Raw genomic sequence first — 23,860 nt, forward strand, 5'->3', positions numbered from 1 at the left:
TAGCATTAGAGACTGTAACACTGAAGCAAAAACCACAAGAGAAATATGAACTGTAGATAAGGCATTTCAAAAATATTAACACTGGTACATGGGAACCCATACAGACCAGTCAAACAGTTAGAAATATTACATAAATCACTGGAAACCATCATACCAAAAGGCAAGAACACAGCAGAAAAGGAGGCAATACAAATCTCAGAGAATGTGTGATGCTGAAGAAGTCACCATAAAAAACAAAAACAAAAACGGTGCAGACAATTCTGCTTAAGAAACAGGAAGTGAAGACAGGACATTGGCAGAGAGTTGAAAGGAATTGTAGGAAGTTCTGATGGGAACAAAATGAGGGAAAGAAGGACAGGAGACGGGGAAGCAGATAGTGAGAAAGATGGAGCGATAACACCAGACGGAGTACCAGCGTTTCAGGCCCACCCAGGGGAGCACTTCATTTCCCTAATTGAGAATAATGTGTTTCTAAATAGCTGTTGGTTTCACAGCGAACAAGCAGCGTCACAATAAATCAATGGGAGGAATTCTGGGGGAGTGCCTCAGTGAAAACACAGCCAGGGAGATGGAACTGCTGTGGCAAGCAAGGAATTCCACCTCGTCTTTGACACTGCTCAGCATCTTGCCAAAGCGCACAGAGCCGCAGACTGTGCTCAACAAAAGCCTCGTGTTTTGCCGAAGTAAGAAAAAGAATTTCCCCTTCCCCTTGAAGGATAATCCGACTGACATGCCTGTAACACGCTCTTATGACTCCCTTTATGAAGACTATACTTTTATTTATTTTTGTATTGAAAAAGTGAAAGGTCTGCTTTGGAGACGAACTTGTTTTCCCACAGATGTTTTTTGTTGTTTTGATTTTCATTTTCGTGCAGAAAAGGAAATAGTTGAGCATGTTTTGGGAGTGTAACCAGCTCTTCCAAGGGCCTGTGAGGATGAGTTACAGGTCTCTCGCAGGGCAGTGTGTCTGGCTCACACCAGTCCCTCTGCTAGGGTACTGCAGCTTTGACAAACAATGGAATCTTTGAGGAGGAAACCGCAGCTTTTGTCAGTGCAGATGGAAGGTAAAATAATTGCCCCTGTGGATTAACAATACCCGTTCCTGTCAGCTCTGTTTCACTGTAAAAAAAAAAGGCAATGAAACTTAAGAAAAGGTTGTGTAACATGACACCCACTGCAGTCTGGGCAAACAAGATGCTTCTTAACTAGGGAACCCTGAGCACTTTTGACCTTAGAGCAGAACCTCCTAGCCCAAACCCACCCTTTTAAATAAAAATCTCTGGGGCTCCCAAACAGTTCAAATAGTTGTTTCCATTCAGGATAACCTCTATAAACCAGGCATAGGCATTAGCTGACTGAGACTTTAACCTCCCATAAAGCACCCCACACCTGTCCAAGTGCTGGCAGGGTGAAGCTGTCTTGACTTAACCTGGGTTTGGTGTGCAATTGTGAAAGCAAGGCATCACGGGACTGACAGTGTGTAAAACAACAAAGGGGCCTGACAAGTGCAGATTTCTAAACAAAGTGTACATCATCCTCATTACCCCTGTGTTGTGCCATTTGAGATTAGGGAGATACAAGAAGAAACATACTTAAACATAAGAAGTTTATAACTCTACATGACAAGGGATGGGGGAGTTCATAAAGAATATGTCGACTTTTAAGCACACAAAATAAAAACAAAAAAAATCTGAGAAACCTGAAAACCTATTAGTAGGTCTCTGTAGTTCCACACACCTGAAATGCAGTCTTGATAGCACCACAGTTACCTCTGAATGATTATGGAGTCTTATATCCAATAAGTGGAAGGAGAAATTGTCACAGTAAATTCAAATAGCAGAGCAAAGATAGAATACAGTCCTTGAGGAAAAGAGGTCTGCACCCTGGTACGAGACATGCAAGGATCACATGTCTGGACATCGTCCAAATTAAAAATAATTTGCTATTTTGGTAGTTTCTAATTTTAAGTATGCCAGTACCATAAGAGCATGATGCTTAAGGAAATTACATCTAGGCACCAGGTAACTTTTCATTCTAGGTTTGACATTTGGTCTTGTTTGGAATGCCTTAAAACGTATAAGTGTCTTTTTCATTCTTGTTATAACCAATTCATATAAACAAAGTTTTTTTTAGCAAATTTCCTTTAAAATGTATTTGTTTTATTTCTCTTGTAGACTGAAACTTAATAAATCTGCCAAAATGAAGCTTGCCAAATGCTTCTTGCATATACGTAGTCCTGAAATTTGTTATAATTAGGTGTGTTGATGTTTTCAGCTGGCCATAGTGTCAGTGAAATTGATTAATTTGTGGTGAGATTTTTAAATTAGTTACCTCTACCTCTCTTTTTCCAAATGCACTCACTGTGGAAGTCCGGTCAGCTATAAAAAAAATCAAGATTTTTAGTCCAGACTGAGTCCAAAGATGTTGGCTTTGTGTCATCAGCTTGCTGTACGTAAAATGTGCGTTGTGGTTTCTATGTTGACTTGGGGGTGCATTCCGATCAGAATATTTGGCTCAACACCATCAAGAACACGACAAACATATTTATGAGATCAACTGAGATTACTACTAACCTGTCTGAATGCTCCTCCAGCACCTGGTAGATGCTGATGCGGAAGGTCTCGTTGTCGAAGTGCTCGTGGATGACGTCCTTGTAGATGCGAAACTCGGCCGCTGTGACAGCCTCTCCCTCAGGGATGCGAGACAGATCGAATCGGAACTCTCTGTGGTGGCGCCGCACTGACAGGAACTCCTTGTCGTGCTCAACTGGGAACCACAGACATGACTGCAGTTTAGTCATGGCACCAGATTTTGCCACAGCGTTTTGACACACCTGAGTTGTAAGATATTTGTCAACGTCCTGCCACTATGCTCGATGTGCGACTCTTCCTCTTGCAATATAAAAAACCTGCATTTGTAAAGAGTCTCTTAAATCTCTTAGCATGCAAAACATAAACTTAATATAGGTAGCTTCAGTATTTTTTTGAATTGCTGGACATTATATGTTTGTTTTTTCTTGTCGACAAACGGAAAAGTAAGGTCAGTGTGAAGGCGCATGCTTTAAGAGTATACGCTACACAGCCTCAGGCAAAGTACATTAGCCCTTAGAGCAGTGTTTGGACAAGGGATGTGGAAATTCTCAGCTCCATGCAGTGTGAAAAATATTTTGTTGTTGCCCATAAAGTGTCTAATTTCTGCACAAGTATCCAGCGTTCTCTTTTGTACCAGAGCAACTGTAACAATACTTGTTCTAATCAACATGTGGATTGATCAATCTGGTTCTTAAGAAACACACCTAAGTGTAAGTAGCTGTTGCAATGAATCATGGGGTTCATGAATATGAATTACCTATGGCCATTTCAAAACATAAGAAATAGTTAATATGAACAAAACAGCCATCCATGTTGTCTGCAATGAGTTGAGTCAGTTTAAGCTTAATTAAAAGGCCTCTCAGAACGTTCTGCTTTCTAGCAATCTGAAACATTTACAAGTGCTTAGATTTGCAATGATGCAAGCTTCTAATTTCATCCATCCGTTTCCTAGCCACTTCATACAATTCAGGTTGGCTGGGGACCTAGACCCCTACACCCCTACACCAAGCAATGGATACAAGGCAGGGTCCATCTCAAGCCAGACACAGACCTACACACTCACATCAGGGCCAACTTTCCCAGAAGCCAGTTAACTCACCAGTATGTCTTTGGACTGTGGCAGGAAACCGGAGCAACCCACATGGACACAGGGAGAACATACAAACTCCATACAGATCACATGCCAGGAATTGAACCCAGGGCCCCAGGGTTGCAAGGCAGCAATGCTAACTACAGTGCCACCATGCCCCTCTTCTAGATTCATTAAAGTTCAATATAATTTTGGATAAGTTAGTTGATACTATTTACTATGTGCATTGCTATATTTACTTATGTTCAATATAGTTTTGAATAATGGAAGAAATGACATGTTTGAGACTCCTTCTTAGCCTCAATGGAATTGCTATGTGGTTGTCATCTGGATACAATAAGAGACCTATTTAGCTGAGCCCACTGCACATCTCTCCAGCCATTCTGGGATCTCTGAGGTCAGTACCTTGTCTCTCATCATTGCTTAACTTGTTTTCCCTTGTCATTATCAACTCTCTTCCTCTCCCTTTCTCCTGCCCTTGTTAATCTTACTCAGTGACCCATAGCTAATGTATGGAAAGACTTTGCCCTTCAGTCTCTGTTTTTTTGACCTCTTGCATTTATCAAATCCAGTTTGTCCTTTGCCACTGAAGGGGTTTGAGCAACTGGCTTGTACAGCAAACGTATGACTTCTTAATAAGAGTTCTGAAAAATTCCATCCTTCTGAAGCAATGATACTTACAAGTTAGGGATTTTAATTGAAGACTCCTGGTGTAGAAAAGGCAATTTCAATGATTATACCTCTTTTGCACTCTTTCAACTGTTCTTAATCATATTGCTGTTGAACCCTGGCCTGTTGAACCTTTTGGCACAACTGCAATGCCATTACCCTTGCCAAGATTCTAACGTATGGGGACAAACACTGGGCTCTTTTCTTTTGCATTTGATTTAGTAGACACCAGAAACTTCTGTTTACTTGAATGCTAACTTACAGGATGTGGATGAGTAACTTTCACTTACTGTAACAAAAAAGGGAGAAAGTCCCACAGCAACTCAGAGAGACGTCCCTTAGAAAGGGCATCTTCATACAGTAACTAATCACATGAGGACTGCCCTTCATCCATCTCCCCCCCTCTCTCTCTATCCTCCTTTCTCACAGATGGGCAGCACAGTACAATGGCCACACTGTCTGCAAAGAGCGCAGAAAGGCATGGATCTAATTACCTTTCAATAGGAATGGATAAAATGAAAAATCTTGAGTTGCTGTTCCCCATTAGCAGAGGGGTTTCATGCCTATTGTCCAGTCTTACCAAAGCACTCACATTGTTTACATACTGTTTTCACTTAGGAATTGCCCTCAGTACTACTGGGAAACGTAAAATAGTAAAAATCACTGCAGTGTCAGGAAAAGAAAGCAATGCACATACTTAATTGATGACCAAAACAATTTCAGCGCAGGAGAGAGCAATATTTCCCGTTTTTGTGCATAGAATTTCACCATGCACTCCTGAAACCCAAAAGCTACTCTGATGCATTGGAAAGTACTGTACTACACTAAAGCCCCAGCCTGTAAATTCACTGTGACAGAAAAGCAGTCCTTTCTCAGCACTTATCCAGCCACATTACTTACCCAAGGCCTTTTAAAAATGGGTGTTATGACATTTTTAATGCAAATCAAAATCCCTCTCAAAAAAACGAACCCTTCACAATTTTCCAGAAAGGAAAAAAGTCCTTGCACAAGTGAGCTTTCATGGAAACTACTTCAGGCATAATTATTATATCCTGCAACATGTTTCCTGACATCAAAATAAACACATCTGAATTCTAGAACATATCTGTAAAGAACATTTAGCAGTTGCTTCCATGTTGATGATGTGTTACAGATGACGTTTACCAAGCTGTCACAATCTCTATCCTGTTCTCACCATTGATACGCCCTGGAATGTGTTAAAAAAAATGTCTAAACACACACGTTTTACTGTGATCCGATCTAAGTGAAATCATGTGCATATTTATTTTTGCGCGCTCTCTCTGTGAGGGTGGACGGACAGTTCTCCGGTGAACACTGAACATAAAGCCTATCTTCAGAAGGTGGCACGAAACATGAATAGACAAAGATTAAAAACTATTCCATGCCAAAATTCATTTTCAGTCTGAGCTCAGCTCAGGTTTGAGTGGTGATGGTCTATTCTTCTGTGGATGATTAGTTCTATTGTGTGTGTGCACGTGAAAACCAATTACTGTAATTATACCCAGCCAAGAAATACACAAGGCACTCTCTATTGCTGTCTCTCTTTAAGGAGTGATAGAAAGACAACTTTGCCAATTCCTGCCGTCGATATTCCCTTTTAATCTATTTTGCTCTAGAAATTGTGGAGGACCCTCTGTTTCTAGCTTCAGTTAACTATCAGTAATAAATCACAGTACATCATTGGGCCAGGGCAGCATTGACTCAATCCCCCTGCCTGTGCTTGCTCTCCCTCACGATTGGCTTCTCTCAGTCCTGCACAGACTGCAGGTGCAGCAGCCTCTGGGACACAAGGACCTGTTATCCCACTCACAAAAGGCAACTGGCCCCTTAATCTTTGAATCTGCCCCCTGTACATCAAAAGTCCTTTATTCGCACTTCTGAGAACAGCTGGCTGCAGCTGTGAAATACAGCTTAACTCTTTCCTTTCTGCCTTTTTACATTCGTCTCAGGTTTCTCTCATACCTTCCCTCCACTTGCCCCCCCTGCCCCCATCCTCATTGCTGTTAGTCTCCCATCTGTTGATCAAAACCACCCTTGATAAAACTTCTCCCGGTGCTTTTTCATATTCGAATGAGCTCCTGTTTTTTCATACTCCATTCATAAAGTCACATGAAAAGGTTGTGGCTTTTCCTTTCCAAAATGAACAGGGAAAAAAACCTAGGGCGTGTGTTATTCAGCATAATGCTCCCACTTTAAAAATCAAACAGCGAGCATCTGTTTCATTTGCATGAGAAGAAGAAAAGGTGTGACTCAGTTGTGTTTTCGGCAAATGTTATGTTTGTGCGGAGAAGTATTCTTGTACAACTTTGGGGGTTTTACATTAAGGGGCTTAGGGAGGACAGAGACCTTGTCTCCTGGCTGTCAGAGCTTCATTCTCTTCTCTAAGTTAGCCAACAGGTCTAGGAAATTTAAGATGAGGAAGCTCAATAGTAATGGACTAGGAACAGCAAAACAAAAGCAGAATTCTTCGGTTTTTAGTAGGATTATCAATATCATGCATGCCTTTTTAAAAACAAAATAGCAATTCCAAATCTCCAGTATTCTTGTCCTGTTCTTTTTTCTGTGGCTTTCTGCCATTAGCACCATGCTCTGGCCTGTTTACCCCAACGGGCAGCGTCTAGTTTTCCATCTCTCCTCCTTCCAGCTCTCTCTCTTTTCTGAAGCCCATTTCAAGGGTATGGCAGTAATTAGAAGCCCAGCAGGAATGCAGTTAAACACAAGTGAGCGCGTTTATTGCTTCCTCTGAGAGGAAGCAAGCGCCCATCGTAGTGGTTGCTCTACCTGCGTTAAATAAACATTTAGAGGAGAGTGCAGGGTTTAAATGGCTCCCTGAAGTAACCCGATGCCTGACATCTGCTTGCTCCTTCACTGCCCCTCTAACTTCACGGGACTTCCGGTGCTCCTCGCTAACCCTGCTGTAAGCATGCACTCACTGGCTTTCTGTAGTGCCACTCCCTGTGCTACACAATGCAGAAGAAGCACGCCTGAGCTTCCAGCTTAAGGATAACCTCTAGAGCAATGGGGTAAAAGTGTTAAGGAACTGGTGGCAGTTACTGCTTTTTGTCTGCAGCTTTTTCAAACACAGCATTTAATTAAGATGGATACGAGAGGCAGATGAAAAACACACGTACACAGTAGAGCTACTGTCTTTACAAACTGGAGCCAACTTATTTTAAATTAAATTATTATCCTTGAAAGGATTAATCATTTTTAAATATTTGAGGAACAATTACTAGACAATTTGTACATAAGGACATGAGGGAAAACTATTCAAAGATCTTTAAGCAGGTTATTTCATTCTTTATGTAAAAATGTGAGCTGTACCCACAGAGTGGAGCAAACGTGACACCGATTCACAAAAATGAGGGACAAGACTGATGGGAAAACTGATTTAGAAAGGTATGTGCAAAATTATGGTGTTCTGAAGAGAGAGCCACCACGGGTCTAGCAAAGAAAGAACTTTTCCAACTAACGTACTAGAATTCTACAAAGAATAAGGGCACTTGATTTCTTGAAAGCGTGTGACAGGTAACATTTTGACTCACAGAAAGGTTGTGAAAGGGTCTATTATAAAAGGCTAACCTGCAAATGAAAAGCTACAGTATAAAGGTAATGCATGCACATGGATTGAGAACTGTTTGAAAAAGAATAAGAAACAGTCATCTTAAGGTCATAACCTCTAAAGGAGCAGATATAAACTGTTGTGTGCCAGTGTTTTATGCTCGTTGTGCTTTATGATCTACATAAATTATTTTGATTTTAATATATTTAAAAATCCAGTGAAATTTTCAAATGATGAAAAAACAGGGGAACTCAGTTGGAAGGGAACTAAAAAAAAAGATTAAAGACCAGATTATGGATTAAGCAGACATATGCCAACTGAACTTCAGTGATGACAGATGCAAAGTGATCCACACAGGCAGCAGGGAAACACACTATACATCTCACATCGGTGAGATCCTGGAACAGGTTTTCCAGTGTGAGTGGACAATATTTTAGATTTGCTTAGCCAATGAAATACATCTCTGTCAGATCTCAAAAGCTAAGAAAGGCTAGGCCTGATCTGTGGCGGGAGAACTCCACCTAAAACCAAGATGCTTCCTTCCATTGGAACTGGAAATTCAAGACATTAACGCGAAATTAAAAATTACTTCATTATTAAAGGGATTTTAAACCCAGTCTCCAGGCTAAACTCCACTCTGGGCTTGCACAGTCTGGCCTATCTGAAGTGAACGTTTAATTCAAATGGAGAAGCAATTTCTCACTCCTCAAGCTGACCTGCTGTGTACTGAGGCTACCAGGCCTAAATACTGCTGGATGTCCTGTCTGGTGGATGTAATATGTAAAAAATGGAGCATACATAAATAAATGTCAGATATTCAGCAATATAAATGCAATATTAATGTTATAGAAGTCTCATACAAACAAGGTTAAAACTTTTTTTTTAATCTTCTCCACCACTTCATTTAAAACATTTTGAGGCTGTAGGCTTACACAGCACATATGCAACCTGCAACAAAACTAATTACCCAATAAAATAATTGACGAAGGCCGCCTTAAAGTACGATGACCCTTGTATAACAGGGGCAGGTAATCATTCTTCCTGGTGTTCTCCGGGTGCTGTCCTGAGCTTCAGCCACTTTCCAGACGCTTCAGCTTCTGTTGCAAGTGAGAGGCGGGGTGACAGAACACATTAGCGCAAGTGTCCTTCAGAGGGCCCTGCACTCTGGGCTCGTCCACTCATTTCCGTAGGTCCTGCAGAGAGCGCCTTATCTGCCCAGTTCACAACAAACTCTCCTCAGAATAGGAGCAGGGAAAAAAAAAACAGCCTGGATCCTGAAGCCTGACAGGGAAGGTACCTCCACGACAGAAACTGTAAGTCCCGATGCAGCAAACGCAAAACAGCAGGGCACGGTCTGTTAAGCAAATTGCTCAGGAGTTCAAAGGAATTTGTGTTTTCAACATGCATGGAATTCTAAAAATTTCTGGGAGTTCTACTGCATTCACAATGTTAGTGAAAATGCACTTAATTTTAAGGAACAGATTCCAGAGAAATGAGTGACTTTCCATAAAAACCTGAGTACCTAGTGAAAAGCATCCTACTCCCAGACTGTCAGTGTTACCTCATGTCCTTACAATGCACTGATACAAGGGCATATGCCTCACAGCACTGTGCATGTTGGCTCTGGAGTTTGACTCAGGCTGGCTTTGACGGCATACAAGACAATCACTTACTTGGCTGTAATTGCCTGCTGGAAAGAGACCAGCATTCTTTATGAACCAGTAAACCTTTAAAAGGATTTAGTGTTTTTATATTTAAGCATATTCACTGTTGTGATCTGTCTCTGCTCTTTACAATCCACTCCTTCTCTGACTCCACCTCTTTCACATTTTTCAAAACCAAAATATTTTATCTCACATTTTTGCCAGCTGTTTGTCTGGCTGCACAGATTTTGCCCTTCACATTGGGAGCCCTGGAGTCATTGGATTTCTGAAGAGTGTATCAGCAGAACGTAACTGTGAATTTCAGGATCGAGACTGGCTCTTCTTTCACAATTTTAATTTGTGATCAAGAAGCAGAAGGTAGCAAAAAGCTAAGACATACATTTTTCATAGGATGCACACCACAGTCACACAACTGTAAATGGCCACAACAAGATGCTTATAAATAAAAAGAGCTTATATATAAATCCATCATTTATCATTATTTGTATGTAGCATTTTCTGTCAGATACCTTTAAAAAAAATCTAAGAATTTGCATGTTACCTCCTTTTCTAATGTATAGGATGTATTTACAAATAAACCGAAATTAAATGGATCTGGAAATAAAATAGAAATACATTTACAAGGCCGCTTGGTAAATTGCCTACCAGTCTGTACTAAATACCAAATAAAACACACTCCTGTAATAATATGGTCACTAGTGTGTTGTATTATAACATAAAAAAGTTAATAATGACATTTTATGATCTTATTAATTGGGGCGGATTTCTTCACACTCAATAGACAGTTTTTCTGCTTTCTGTGCAAATGACATCAAAGTTGCGAGATCATTTACTCTGCCACGCAGAGTAAGCTGCAGGTTCTGAGCTGCAGGTTGGTCAATGTTATTGGGGAACATTTTGCATTCTGCATCTGGGGGTTCAGTCTGTGTGGAGACTAGTCTGAAAGATGCTCAAAGGGAAGAAAGTGACCCATGGAGGTCAGTGTTTGGAGTTTGTGGGTCTCGCCTCATTGGGTGCTGCTGGGTTGAATTATTCCTAGTTTCATTTTCCCTACATTCTGTAATTTAGCAGCTGCCATGACCCAGCCAAGCTGGCAGTCCTCTCACCTCTTATTATAGACTTCACGGGAATTCACAGTTTCTAAGTAAATATTTTCAGAATACCCCCCACCCACACCCCTGACCAAGGGCAACATGAACAGCACACGATTTGTATTTCATTTAGAAACGTGTTGCTTATTTGATTTAATTGGGTGCAGACCCTTAAAGAAAAATGTAATAACAATTAGAATCTCCTTCAGTCAGCCCTTTTGGTGATTGAGGTCTGCGTTGTGCTCATTGCATGTAGAAGCGTACTAGTACTTTAAAAAGGGTATCCCTATATCTCTCCTTTTAATGAAAATGCAAAACTTCTTTTGTAATAAATCAGACACATTGTAAGTGCCATTTGCTGTTTTTATCTTAAGTGGATTATCAGCAAAACTACCTCTGCTAAAGTTAAGAATAAATTAATATTAATTAATTCATAGCCCAAAGGCCTTATAAATCTATTTTCTCTGTGGTTTAACTAGATCATTTTTATTATCCATTCACTTTTTTTTTAAATAACTTGCATCTTCACAGTCCTTGTGCAGTAAACAAACTCTGTATGTTGGGCTAATTGAAGAACAAGAAAAATGGTAATTAGACTAAGATCAAAATACATACTGACATCTTTACACATCACTTATTTTGTTATGAACCTGCACATGCAATCTGCAGCAAGATATGTCCCAACAGCAAGAGTTTTGCAGGTTACAGAAGCATTCAGAACTCAATTACAGACTTTTCGTGCTTGAGGTATGATAGTCTTCATACTGTTTCTTGTTTTCCTTCTTACTCCACTGTCACAGCAGTTACATTGCATTTTCATCAATGGGTAAACCTTAATGCTCAGTCAGTGTTTCTGACTCAAGTGTATAATTTTCCCTCCCTTTTAACTCCAAAGATTGTAGCTCCGGGTCTGCATGTGCTGACTCACTTTTTCCAGAGGAAAACACTGTGTATGATTACCCCTACTACAGGGATGGTACGGCCCTTTGTTGCCATTTGTTCCGTTAGAAATGAAACAGACGTGACATCAAAGTGCCACTTCCCTCTCCTTCCTCGCCAAGGCCACGTGTCTTTGCTCTTTGAACTTGCCAAACCCGACTGCATCTTTGCTTTTACCTCACATCTTGCCCTTGATTTCCCTACTGAAGCCTCAATCTACCCTGGCAACTCTGCCACTCTCCTCCATTCCCACTCCCCTGAAATCTCTGTGGACAGAGTAATGGCACTGGATTTCTGATCTCTACCTTTTAGCTGTTTGGATTTTACACTGTTCAAGTATCTTGGCCTACTCAACTTATTATGGTCCTCTTCAGGCCCCCATCTGTTTTTCAACTACATTATACCCATATAAACATCCCCACCCTTGAACCCGTGAACTGTCACCCTTTCTCCTTTGTTCCCTTTCTCTTTAAAACACTTGATCTCGTTCTTCATTTCCCTCTTCCCGCAGTTGCTGTTTGACCTGTCACTGGTTCCCTTCCCTCATCCCATGTTGTCTTCTTCCTCACTGTCTTAATTCCTTCTTGATCTCCTAGCTCTCTCTCTCTTGTCAGCACTTCCTGACCTGGGAATTCCTGGCAGTGCTCACACATGATTCTCTTACGACCTCTCTGAGTGGGATCAGGTCTCCCAGGAAGGCTCACTCTCTAATCCTTATCCTCCATCTGTGGGCAATCCCCAAGGGTCTGTCTTGTGTCCCTCCCCACCTCTCAATCTCTTTTTATCTTTTCCTTTGCCAAGAGCATAACTGTCACTCTTGATCCCTCCCTCTCCTTCTCCCAACACATTTTTTTCCCTCGCATGTTCCTACTGTTTCTTCCCAGACAACATTTGCAGAATCCAGCCCTTCCTTACCTATTGCTCCACACAGTTTCTGTACAAACCCTGGTACTCTCCCCCTAGAGTACTGCATCTCATTCTTGGTCGTACTCCCTGTTAATGCCTCCAATTAATCCAGAGGTCCACGAGTCTTCTTGTCTCTTATTTTCTTTGTTTTTCTAATGACACTCCATTAATCCAGTCCCTCGACTTGTTCTGTGTTGCTGCACACATCCAATTCATTTTAGCCTCACGGTGTTTATATTACTCTGCTCCTGCCTGTCTTAAGACTCCATGTCTCTCCTGGCACCCCCTTCTGCTCCTTCTCTTCCACCAGACTTTCTGTACCCCTTGCAATTTTGTTTCTACTTCCAGTGTTCATTCTCCGCCTTTGCGTGACCTACCAAAATCCAAACTGCTCAGTCCCTGACCTTCTTTTGGCACCTGCTCCCAAATCATTTGGTAAGAGGGCTCCTATGATTTCTCAGCTCTTAACTATATCCTCCAATGTTATTCATTGTACTGCATTCATGTTTTTGATTCTCAGACTGTTAATGTAAGTTGTTGTTGTTCACCTCATTGTCATTTTATCTATATATTTTTTAACTTACATTGTACGTAAGTTTAATTTTCCTTGTACTTACAATAAGAGTGTTGTATGTATCATACATTGCCCTTGGTAAGGGTGTCAGTTAAGCAAACAAATATGGAGAAGTGCTTGTTGTTACTAACAGATATCCACAGACATGGACACAAGCTGCAGTTTACAGCATTTAGTTTCACTTTCACACAGTGTCATTTTGACTGGACTAAGAGAGAGAATAGTATTACACAAATCAGTCATGTGTGCGCTCCAGATCAGGCTGTCATTCATGACAGGAGACCTGCACCATTCACTCTGAAATGAAAACTGGCACTTTGGGTTAACCAGAGAACTCTGCACATTTCCTCTCAATAAAACTTTGCCAAGACTGAATTCACTCTCCTGTTGCAGAAAAGCCTAAGACACATCTTCTGTTGTCTGACTTAGAGTACAGTTACAGTCATAAAGCACTTCAAAACTAAATTGTGGACCTACCTCCGGGACACTGCTTATTCCTTGGTGTTTACCCACAATAAAGACCAGACCTACACTAATCTTTACCACAGTAGATCTGTGAAATAACTCTTTAGTTAATGCTTCTTCTACAGATCAGATGTACATCTACCACAGTGTAGCACAATGTGCTTTTGTCCCAGGGATATATTACGTCCGATTATTCCTAAACTGAGAATAACACAATTTACAATAAACATAATTGTAGACAATTACACGACTGTACTCGCAAGCTTGCCTTGTTATCATTATGAGCCACACATTCCCCAGCTCAGCCTTGGTCCTTAAGGAAAACCTACACCCTATAAGCAAACTCTGACTTGTCTTTATAACAGAGTATCATACCAAGCCACCTTTAACACCCAGTACAATTAACTAAAGAAAAACTGTTTCTAAGCATAAGCCTGTAAATGGAAGATTCTGTAACAGCAAAAAAAGACCCGTGAAACAGGCAGATATAAAAGAAATCCACCGAATAAGAGGAGAAAATGATAGAGACACCTAAATATGTGGATTGTGTAGATAGGACCCATGTCAGGGTTCTGTGCACCCTTATTATCTAATTGTCTGGGTTAAGACTTATATTAAAGACAAACGTTTATAACTGGCTCTTAGTCAGTGTAACAACAAATGTAGCACTTAGTTGGGTTGGAACGTGGCTATGGAATACACTCAAGCTGAAGGACACTTGCACAAAATCTTTGGAAATTATGATGGTTATTATACAATGGATATTCTGACACACCTTTTCACTAGCCTATGAATTGCTTCCATTCACACCATTTGCACCACAAAAAAAGCAGCAACGTGAACTGTGCGCTGCCGCTTTGTAAATCTGGTCGAGAATGTTAATCGACACAGCTTATGAGTGGGAGGGATCTTTAGCTACTTTTCTAAAATTATTTTATGGAAGGAAAAGCACATTCATTTTGTCATAGACCATAAAAAATGGTGAAGGGAATTTTCCAAACTTTCCAGATTTCCTACCCAATCTGCTTATCAAGACAAAGATTTCCTTTTTAAACTGGTATTCTGAAATGTGCCCTTCTGTTGAGTGGCGCTGGCGCAGTATTTTTAAACACCACACACAAACAAGTATTTAATAATATATCAGGGCCACTGCTGAGCAAATAAATAACATTAATAATAACTGCATTACACAGATTTTAGCAAAGAGATTTGTTCTGAGCCCCTTTTTAAAATCCCCTACTTACTCTACTAATAAATCGCTAACATCTGTACATTTCAATGTGCAATAGAGAAAGACCCCACGCTGACAGACTTTAGATATCCACTCTCATCTTAATGCAGCCCTCCACAATCACTCGTCCACTAAAAGGGCCTCTTGAATGCCCACATTTGGGATAACCTCAGAAATGTAATGTAATTGTATTAGCAATCAGCCTGGTATGGGAACTGGGTCTATGGTCGAGAAGGGGTTAACTTGCAGAGCACAGCTGTTTTGGCCTGGAGGAGCTGAGAAACATCTGTATTAACCTCTGGCAGTGTCCCAGGGGCGGCCCGCAGAGCACTGGAATGCAAGGCAGCTCTTTCCAAAAGGCAAGCTGCAGTAAGCTGCAGCTGCACAGGCTGAGTGCCTGCCCCATCTCTGGGCAGAGCCCTCCTGAGGCCAGTGGAGGCACAGCTCCAAAAACTCTCCTTGTGTTTTAAAACCCACTTCGGACCTCAGCTCCTTGCCATCTGAAAGAAGCTGCATCTGGATTTCTGCTCTGCTGTGTCTGAGACAGTGTGGGGTACCCCTGGCAGAATTTGATTACTTTACGGATCACCACGGCCCTCCTGTCGTTGACATAACCCGGCCTTACCTATTACTTTTGTCGGCGTATTCAAAAGCGGATTGTTTAAAACAAAGCAAATAGATTCCAACAGAAATCTTTCAACCTCCTTGTGTTTTTCACATGGACAAAACGTTCTTTATTGGACTTCAATGTAGCGTAGCTGCTGATGAATATGTTTTAAATGGACAGCCAGGGATACCAACACCTGCACTTCACAGCAACGTGTTTATTCCTGGCCTTGGGCCTTTCAGTCCTAGACCTCTCCTCCAAAGCTGCAGTTGTGCCCACAGTGATCTCAAACAACATGACTAATGCATTGCAAAGATGCAGGCCTGTGTGCAACCTCATGCTCAATGTGCAGTCCTTCTACATTAAACACATTTTCCAATTAGATCGTGTAATAATTACTGGCACACACTGCTCACCGGTTACAGCAAAACCCAAAATTCTGCAAACTCTTTACAAGCTCTCTGGCACCCCTCCAAACGCAGGTTGTATTGTGCCCTGCAGCTTCACAATAGAAAACGGTTACAGCAATTACTCATTGTTGTTGTGTGACTCACTGTCTGTGTTTACTCGTAGTATCTCAGGTACACAGGATAAACATCTACTGACCCGCCTTTCATAAGAATAAAAAAAAAATCCACACACAACATCAGCTTAATCTGCAGACTAGAGATAGACAAACTGGCCTGGTTTTCATTTTCGGATTGTCCCAGTCAAATGTAGTAAATTACTTCAAAATAAAAGACAACATAAAGCCATTATTATTTTGTATTAAATTATCAAGATAGACTCTTCAGACTGTTCGCTATCCTTTTTCTTTGTCAGATAAAGCCCAGACAGCTGTCTTAAATCAAGATAATTAAAAACCAGCCAACCACTGCAGGCCACTTACACATGCCTGTGAATCAGGACTGTGAAGCCTGGCCTGATGTTTTGCAGGGAGTTCCTTTCCAAATAAGACTCTCCTAACTATAAAGCAATCCCAAAATGTGCGACAATTATGCCTGAGGAAGTATTACTGTACATTCAGTGATCTATTTTTTTTTTAAAGGAATGACTGGGAACGGAAATGGTGGAGAAGACGAAATCTTGACCCGATCCTTTATTTACCTACGTTAAGAACAGATAAGCCTCAGACTCCTATCTTAACTGCGCATAAAACCACATTGTTGGGAAGGCGCTCAGTTCATGTGTGCAATTCTCCAGGCAGCTCTTTCTTCCCTGCCAGCACAAGCAGGCAGCCATCTCTGTTGAGCTGTGGTTTCTTGAAGGGAAATAGTTTAATTCAGTGTGGCTGTGGGCAAGCGCGCTGGGGACCGCACAATCTGAATGAATAAAATAATTAGCCGAGAGCACAAGTAGGAAGTGTTGGGGAGCCAGCCTGCGAAACAATAAGACTAGGATCTGTGGCCCCTGTCAGCACAACTCTTATCAGTACTTAGAGGGAGACACTGCTTGCAAAACAAAGCTCCCTCTCATGTGGAGCCCTCGCATAAACATACCTTTATCCTGTGTCAGAAGGGAAGGAGGACGTGTGAGGGGGATGAAAGCTGAGAGCTCCCGTGAATGCGGCCTAGACTTGGTTGGCAGGCCTGCCTAACCCGTCCTAACATGCTCCATTGCAAGAGGCATCAAGCCCAGCGGCCTCCGCCTCTACTACTTTACTCTCGTCTTTTTTCCCCCCTTCCTATAAGTGTCTTTGCCAGTGCATTTTTCCGTTTATGTCCTTACAATGGGGAATCCTTACTTCCTTACAGTCAGATCTCCGCCACCAGCCCTCCCTCGAGGACAGGAGAGACGAGCACAGCGTCCAACACGTCTTTTGCAGCGCATGCTCTCGGGCTGCCCGGCTCCTTTTCCCTCCACGAACCCGCGGACACCCCTGGAAGGCTAAGGTATTGGAAGGAGGGCGGCTCCCGTCCTCGCCGATAACACTGCGAGCTCACAAGCATGGGGGAAGCCACAAGCGTTCGTGGCTGCACGCGGCCAGCTGGGGATCCTTTTGCGACTCGAGTCCACCAGCTGAGAGGTGCTCTGCCGTTTGTGTGCTACTGTTTCCAGGAGCCCACTCACAGATGGTTAAATAATAATTCCGTGCAATTATATAGTACTTTGCTTCACCAAGTGAATAAAGGGTGTCCAGTATGAGCAAGCCCAGAGCGTAACTTAGCTAGCCAAGTTAGATCAGCCAGGTTAACATCCCTAACTTTTATGAAAAGTTCCACGGGATCTTCAATGACCTAGTACACGGGACCTCAGTTTAACATCTCACCAGAAAGACAGCACATCCTGCACCACAGTGTTCTCTGTGAACATACTGATTGATTTGGAAACTCAGATTGCTAGCAATCTGCTTTTCCTAAGGGGTTTCTACTCACAGTACAGTCCAGGCCCAGCCTCGCTTAGCTCCTGAGATCTGACAGAACTGGCAATCCAAAGACCATAGGGAGCAATCAGTACTCTGGAGCCTGTCAGCTCTACAGGGAAAATAAATGTCCCCTCTTCCCAAACTAGATGTTTCTCTCTGATTGATGGTTTCGTGACACAAATTGCGTTTCAAGTGTCAGAAACTGTCTGAACGGCCTTGACTAGCCAGACGCTCTCCACTATTTTTAAATGTTGGCAATTCAATAAATTTCCTGAAAGGAAGCAAGATGTAATGTTTTATATCTGAGGTGTGGGTTGGCATAGAAGCACTTGGAAGAGCTTAACTTACTGAATCGCACATGAATTCAAAGCAAAATCCAGCCCTGCATGTTTTTTTTACCTTTTCTTTAGTAGAGGCGACATATTTATTTTCACTTTGCAGTCCAAATAGTATCACTAGGGCATCATAATTATAATGCTATAACAGCAAATAGGTATCCCCACAATGAAAAGAAAAGCTTAGGGACTATGTAGATTTTCTGTATTGGAAAGAATGCCCCTGTGTCTGCACCCACAGTTCCAGTCTCTCTTATCACTCAGAGCCATTCCTTCTCTTCATTGAAAAATGCCTGTCTAAAATGCAGTGAAGCAAAACAAAACTATTATAAGCCCAGCTTCTCTGTACTTCTAAGGGAATTTCAGTTAAATCAGATACAGAGGTGCTGTCATAATATTTAACATTAGAACTCTAACAGTCTTCAATTAAAAGAAGCACTCCAGTATAAAAAAATATATATTTTAAGCTCTGGGGCATATGCTAACCTCAAGATTAAAACATCCAAATTTTGTCTATTGGTTAAAATAGCACTGGTCAAACTTTAAAAAACGTTGCACTTACTTTATAAACTTTTACCTCTAAAACATATTCAATGTCTGTAATGTTACTCAAGGTCAATAAAATATCAATGTTGTTTCCATTACAGTGTTACAGTACAATCAATTTTTAAATCATTTTTGTATAACTCTGATATCTCATGTAGCCATCAATCTCCTGTGGAGACATTTAAACATTAAAAAATACAAAAGCATTTTTGCTGGTGGCTTCACACTGACGTTAGCTAGTCAAATTTTCAGCCTCATAATCTCTATTGCCAGTTTAGCAAGGAGCATACAGAAGATAAGACCTTCACAAAGCAAGTTTTGACAAGATTAAAGAGTTTATATCAAATTATAGGTTACAAGCATCTATATATATGCATGTATAGAAAGGTTTAATTGCAGAGAATATTATAATATGGGTGATTATAATGAATGCTTTCTCTTTCCCTGTATAACCTAACAAAAGTACATCTTGTTCCTTTAGTTTACTGTTAATGATTTTTCTTTGTGTAATAAATGTGACTTTAATATGAGGTTTTGCCTCTCTTGTGTAAAATCTTGTAGTATATTTGAATAATAAAGTTCACAGAAACTGCAAACAGACTTCAACAAGCACTGACACAGCACTATACTGTATATTCTGCTTATTAAAAGCCTGAACCACTTAAATCAAACCATACCTTACCTTTCACCATTTCGTCACGTCAGTCTGCAATTTCCTATTTACCACATTAATTAAACTTTGCTCCTTTGTTGTGTGATAAGGATTATTGACTGTATAATGATATATTATAATATGTATAATAGTTTTATTTTTAATAAAGTTTTATTTTTAATTTTTTAATTTCCATTCTTTCTAATATCACACAATGACATGAAACACAAAGTAAGGACGCAAAAATGTAGAAATCGGGAAAGGAACCAAAGACAATGTAAACTTGTCTATAAATATAAAGCTTTAATTTCCTACAGAACGACATCTAAAAGGAGACCTTCTCTGACACATGACGGCATTCTTTAGCACTGGTCAGTAGATTTTTTATACAATTGCTTTCAAGATGTTCTCATTTTGTTTATTGATATTATCACTATTATTTATGTTCAACACAGCAGTTTATTTTGAGTTCTACTTGAGCGTGTCAAAAGGAGCACTCCTAACACTAGGCATCTTCCTGCTTGTAGCCTTTCTTAGCAATACTGCGTCAATTTACTTGGTGTCATTCATCAAGCTTTTGAAACACAACTTCGAGAGTGATCATCACTCCCAGGGAAATAAGGCCTTTCACTCTTGTCAGCTTTGTGGCTATATACATCCGCGTCTGTCAATGTCTAAAATAAACAATGATGTAAAAGATCGTACCATAATAGTACACTTCCAAAATAGGCATTTACTGTCGCCTCCCAGTTTTTTCCTAAAAAAATGCCAGCCCTGAAGCTGACCAGGTTAAGATAGCAATAAACATTGGCATTTGGAAACAAACTCTTTTTTTAAACAGGTGCTTATGCATCAGAACTGTGCTCATACAGCAGCCATCAGAGTGCATTATGGATAACTATCAGAAATGTAATGACTCCGTGGGAAATGTGTTTCTTCGGTCTACAATGCAGAACTGTTATGAGTATCTTGATGCTCACTCTTGGTCCTGCAGGGACACTGTGTTTGTTAGGCTTCATCCCAACAAAGTGCTAAGCCTTCAGTGCTAATTGCCAGCTTAATCAATTTGCTTGCTTGTTTAGACTTTTAACTTGTTTCTTCCATCAGGTTTTTGATCTTTGAGTGTCAAACATACCTTATTTAAAGGGTACTGTTTTCAACATCTTCATCTTGCAGAAGATTACACTCCTCAACTTGAATGTGACTAGATGGTTCTTACTAATTGGTCAGTCGATGGAAACACAGGTGGGAATGTCAGTGTATCATACACTCCCACAACGAGCGTTTTTTTTTCTTTTTGCATTAGTCCACTTCTTTACATTTCAACATTCAGGCTACACACCTGAATGACCGCAGTTCTGAACCTGGGACTGAACCTGGGAATTGGAACATGATTGATATCAATTACAACTATTTAACCCTTAAAGAGCAGAAAGAAAATTTACAAAATATGCCCAAAACAGAAAACTGAAATCAATTCCCCTGTGTTCCTCCATAGCAGGTTTCAGAAGCACTGATCTACACGGACATTTGACCATCTTCGTTGAGTGAACGCGATCCCAAGAAAAGAAAACATCCCGGGAATAATGATTATATACACTCATATTTGACATGAGTTTTTATATCAAAAACTGCTTGATCAAAATCTGATGTGTGACCAACCTCTCTGCTAAACACTTGATCGTCAGCGACGCATTCTCTTGCTTTGGTAAATTAACTCGACAGAGCCCAGACAACAGTCTTTCTGATATAATCCTGCCCTCTCGATATAAATTATACAGGTGCGTTACGCTTGATGGTTAATTTCTGGATAACACGGACAGTTTAATGGGCATACGTCACACGGTTTTTAATCTTGTCACGGTTCCCTGTGAAATGTTTTTATCCAAGCCACATTTATGTGCAAGTTTTGGCAGTATGCAACAGTTAGGATTACTTCACTGCTTACACACTAATCCTCCTGGGAAGACAAAGTAAAACACACCACCAAGATAAATTTGATCAAGATGACAATGCGGCATACAGTACATTATCCTAATTTCAGTTACAAATTAAATAAATATTAGGCGTGAAAATATTACAGTAAGGCTAATACGTTTTCAAGAATCAATTTAACCTTCCGTTCATCTTTTTTGCTTACCATGAAGCGGTGCTATATAAAATTGTAATAGCATCTTTGTATTATGTCTATAAGGAATACGTTATTTATGTTCTGGCAAAAACTATAACTTCCCTGTAGAAAAAAAAAATCTTCAGGCATTAAAGAACGAAACTCTGGTCTTCCTTTCTGTTTGATGCATCGTTGTTAAAAACAGATTCGGATTAAGGAGAGATACTGTTCGAAACGGGAGAAATACATATTTTGTTCTACGCGCTACTCGCAAAAATAACATTTAAACGAAGAGCGACACCTCGCCGCCTTAGTGAACATACCTAGGTTGACAAAGCTCATGACCATGTCAGCATCGTTGAGGAAGTTGTTGTCTTGTAAAGTCGCTATCGGGGGACCCTGGGTGGTGAAGATGGGCTTGTAGGGATACGAGTAGCCGTCCTCTTCTCCCTCGGTAGACATGGCATTGTACAGGTCCAGCATGAACATCGGCGCCGCGTTGTGCTTCCCGTGAAGGTGAGGACGGGGCCGGTGCGGCAGCCCCAGAATGGACAGGATCTCCCGCTGCATCTCCCGGCGCTCCTGGCTTTTCAGGCGCCGATGTATGAAACTCGAATGCACTTCGTTATCCAAAGTGAAGTTCGTGAGCACGGTGTCGGCCAGGACGCAGTAGCCGCACAAGAGGACCAGTGCTGGAGCAGTTGTGTCAAGAAACGAAATCATTTCTGTTATTTTACAAGATTTCGGTTCTCTTTCGTTATTGCCAATGTGACCAGTTTCGCACTCTGCAAAATAAAGAGGGATATCCTTGCCTTGGTATTTAATGGAAAGTGTTTCAAGATAAAATCTTCCGGCTAACCTGTTCCGTCCGTATCTATATAGCTATAAATGTACAGCATACATAAGAATATTCATCCCCCCAGCATCAGCTTAGCTCCCTCATATTGAGGGACCGGTAACCCATTGGATGCATTAATTGAAATCTGCAAGATATATATATATATTGGTTTAAATCCAGTATTGTATTTATACTCCGTTTTTCATCTGGTCGTCTCAGGACGAGATGATCCTTTTTTGTCGTGCGTTCCCTCTCCTGCACAAGCTCATAACTTCTCAAGAAGCGCTACGGCTACAGCGACCAGGGCTCTGAAAGCAGACAGCAAAACTTCGAGGAGGTGCTATCTGCTGGGAGGAGCGGAGGCAGCCGCTGCTCCTAGTTAACAAAGCCTGGAGCAGGGAAGAGGGGTGTGCGCGCCCGAGGTAGGGGTGGTCGGGGTGTCGATAAGAGAGAAATACGGGGGGGGGAGCGGAGCAGGGTGTATCATCAAGGTTGCCTTTCAAGATGTTTGTCTGTCTTGGCAGAGAGATGGGTGGAGACGAATTCTCTCCCACCGACAGCAGTTTAAGGCGCTGTATTGTAAACACACTTTTGAAAGAAGTCAGAAGATTATGTGTCTAGTTTCTTTTGTTAGGCAATGGGGGAGAATGTTTCTCCTTGTCCATCACGGACTCCCGGAGAGTCCTTTGTGAGCGACTCGTCTGCGAATTACTTTTCGTGGCTACAGGAGGCGATTTATTGGCGGATGGTGTTTCGGTTGTTGTTGGATTACCCTGGTTTCCCTTTAAATCGCAGGAAACAGCAAACGCGTTTAATACGCAAACATTAAATAATAAAAAATGTACTTACTCTTCTGTTGAGATAATTCAATTCGTTCCACTGCAATGAAAAATATTTTATTGAACGTCATGTTTGTAGGAAACAATAAAGAGAAAACACTGCTACTAAGTATCTCAATGCAATTACAACCCATATTAATATAATCATATTTAAGTACCAGTTTTGCATTTTTATATACTGTGCTTAGTTGGTGCTTGAATTCCACTTCTTTGATGTCTGTTTATAGTAGCATTAAATGACTTGTTAGCTGTCTTCCTTATTACTGAACTGTGCCTTATGAATGTGCAATTATAAGGCGATTGTGAATCCCGACCCCGACCACAAATGAAAACCAAAAGAAAAAGCTACAAAGAAAAAAAACAAGTTTTGGAAAATTTGTGAAGCACTCAGATCAGGAACATATCATCTAGAAGATCTTAAACTTGCTACTACAACATCAGAATGCACAACCCTGCTTTAAATAACACCAAAGCTAGGATCTGGGTGCAGATGTGTGACAGCTGTTTGACACCTCATTCTGTCTGCCACAAGCACTTCAGCAGTTATGGATTTCCAGTACAGTATCAAGCTCTGTGTACGACAGAGCCAAAGGAAGACTTCTAACCTCTAGTGCTTGTTCAGCTGTGGTATGTGATGTTTGAAAAAGAAAAAAACATATATTTATAAATATATATATTTTAAATTTTTATTATGATAATTATGAATAACCAAGCACTGTGCTGATGGCAGCTCCACATCAAACACTGTTAATCCTTTACTGACCC

At 40.9% G+C, this 23,860-nt stretch overlaps 1 protein-coding gene across 1 annotated transcript in view; it reads right to left on the reverse strand.

Annotated features, from left to right (window-relative positions):
• Positions 1 to 22,566, reverse strand: part of bmp7b (bone morphogenetic protein 7b) — a 32,540-nt gene extending 9,974 nt beyond the window's left edge. Inside the window, exons 1-2 of the mRNA XM_088937555.1 lie at positions 21,742 to 22,566; positions 2,574 to 2,766 (exon numbers count right to left, since the gene is read on the reverse strand). Of these exons, the coding sequence (XP_088793681.1) occupies positions 2,574 to 2,766; positions 21,742 to 22,141 (593 nt within the window). The 5' untranslated portion in view covers positions 22,142 to 22,566. The remainder of the gene's footprint in view (positions 1 to 2,573; positions 2,767 to 21,741) is intronic.
• Between the last annotated feature and the right edge of the window lie 1,294 nt (positions 22,567 to 23,860).

Source organism: Atractosteus spatula, chromosome 19 (genome assembly GCF_055471065.1).
Source record: "Atractosteus spatula isolate fAtrSpa1 chromosome 19, fAtrSpa1.hap1, whole genome shotgun sequence".
In the NCBI taxonomy this organism is placed as follows: Eukaryota; Metazoa; Chordata; class Actinopteri; order Semionotiformes; family Lepisosteidae; genus Atractosteus; species Atractosteus spatula.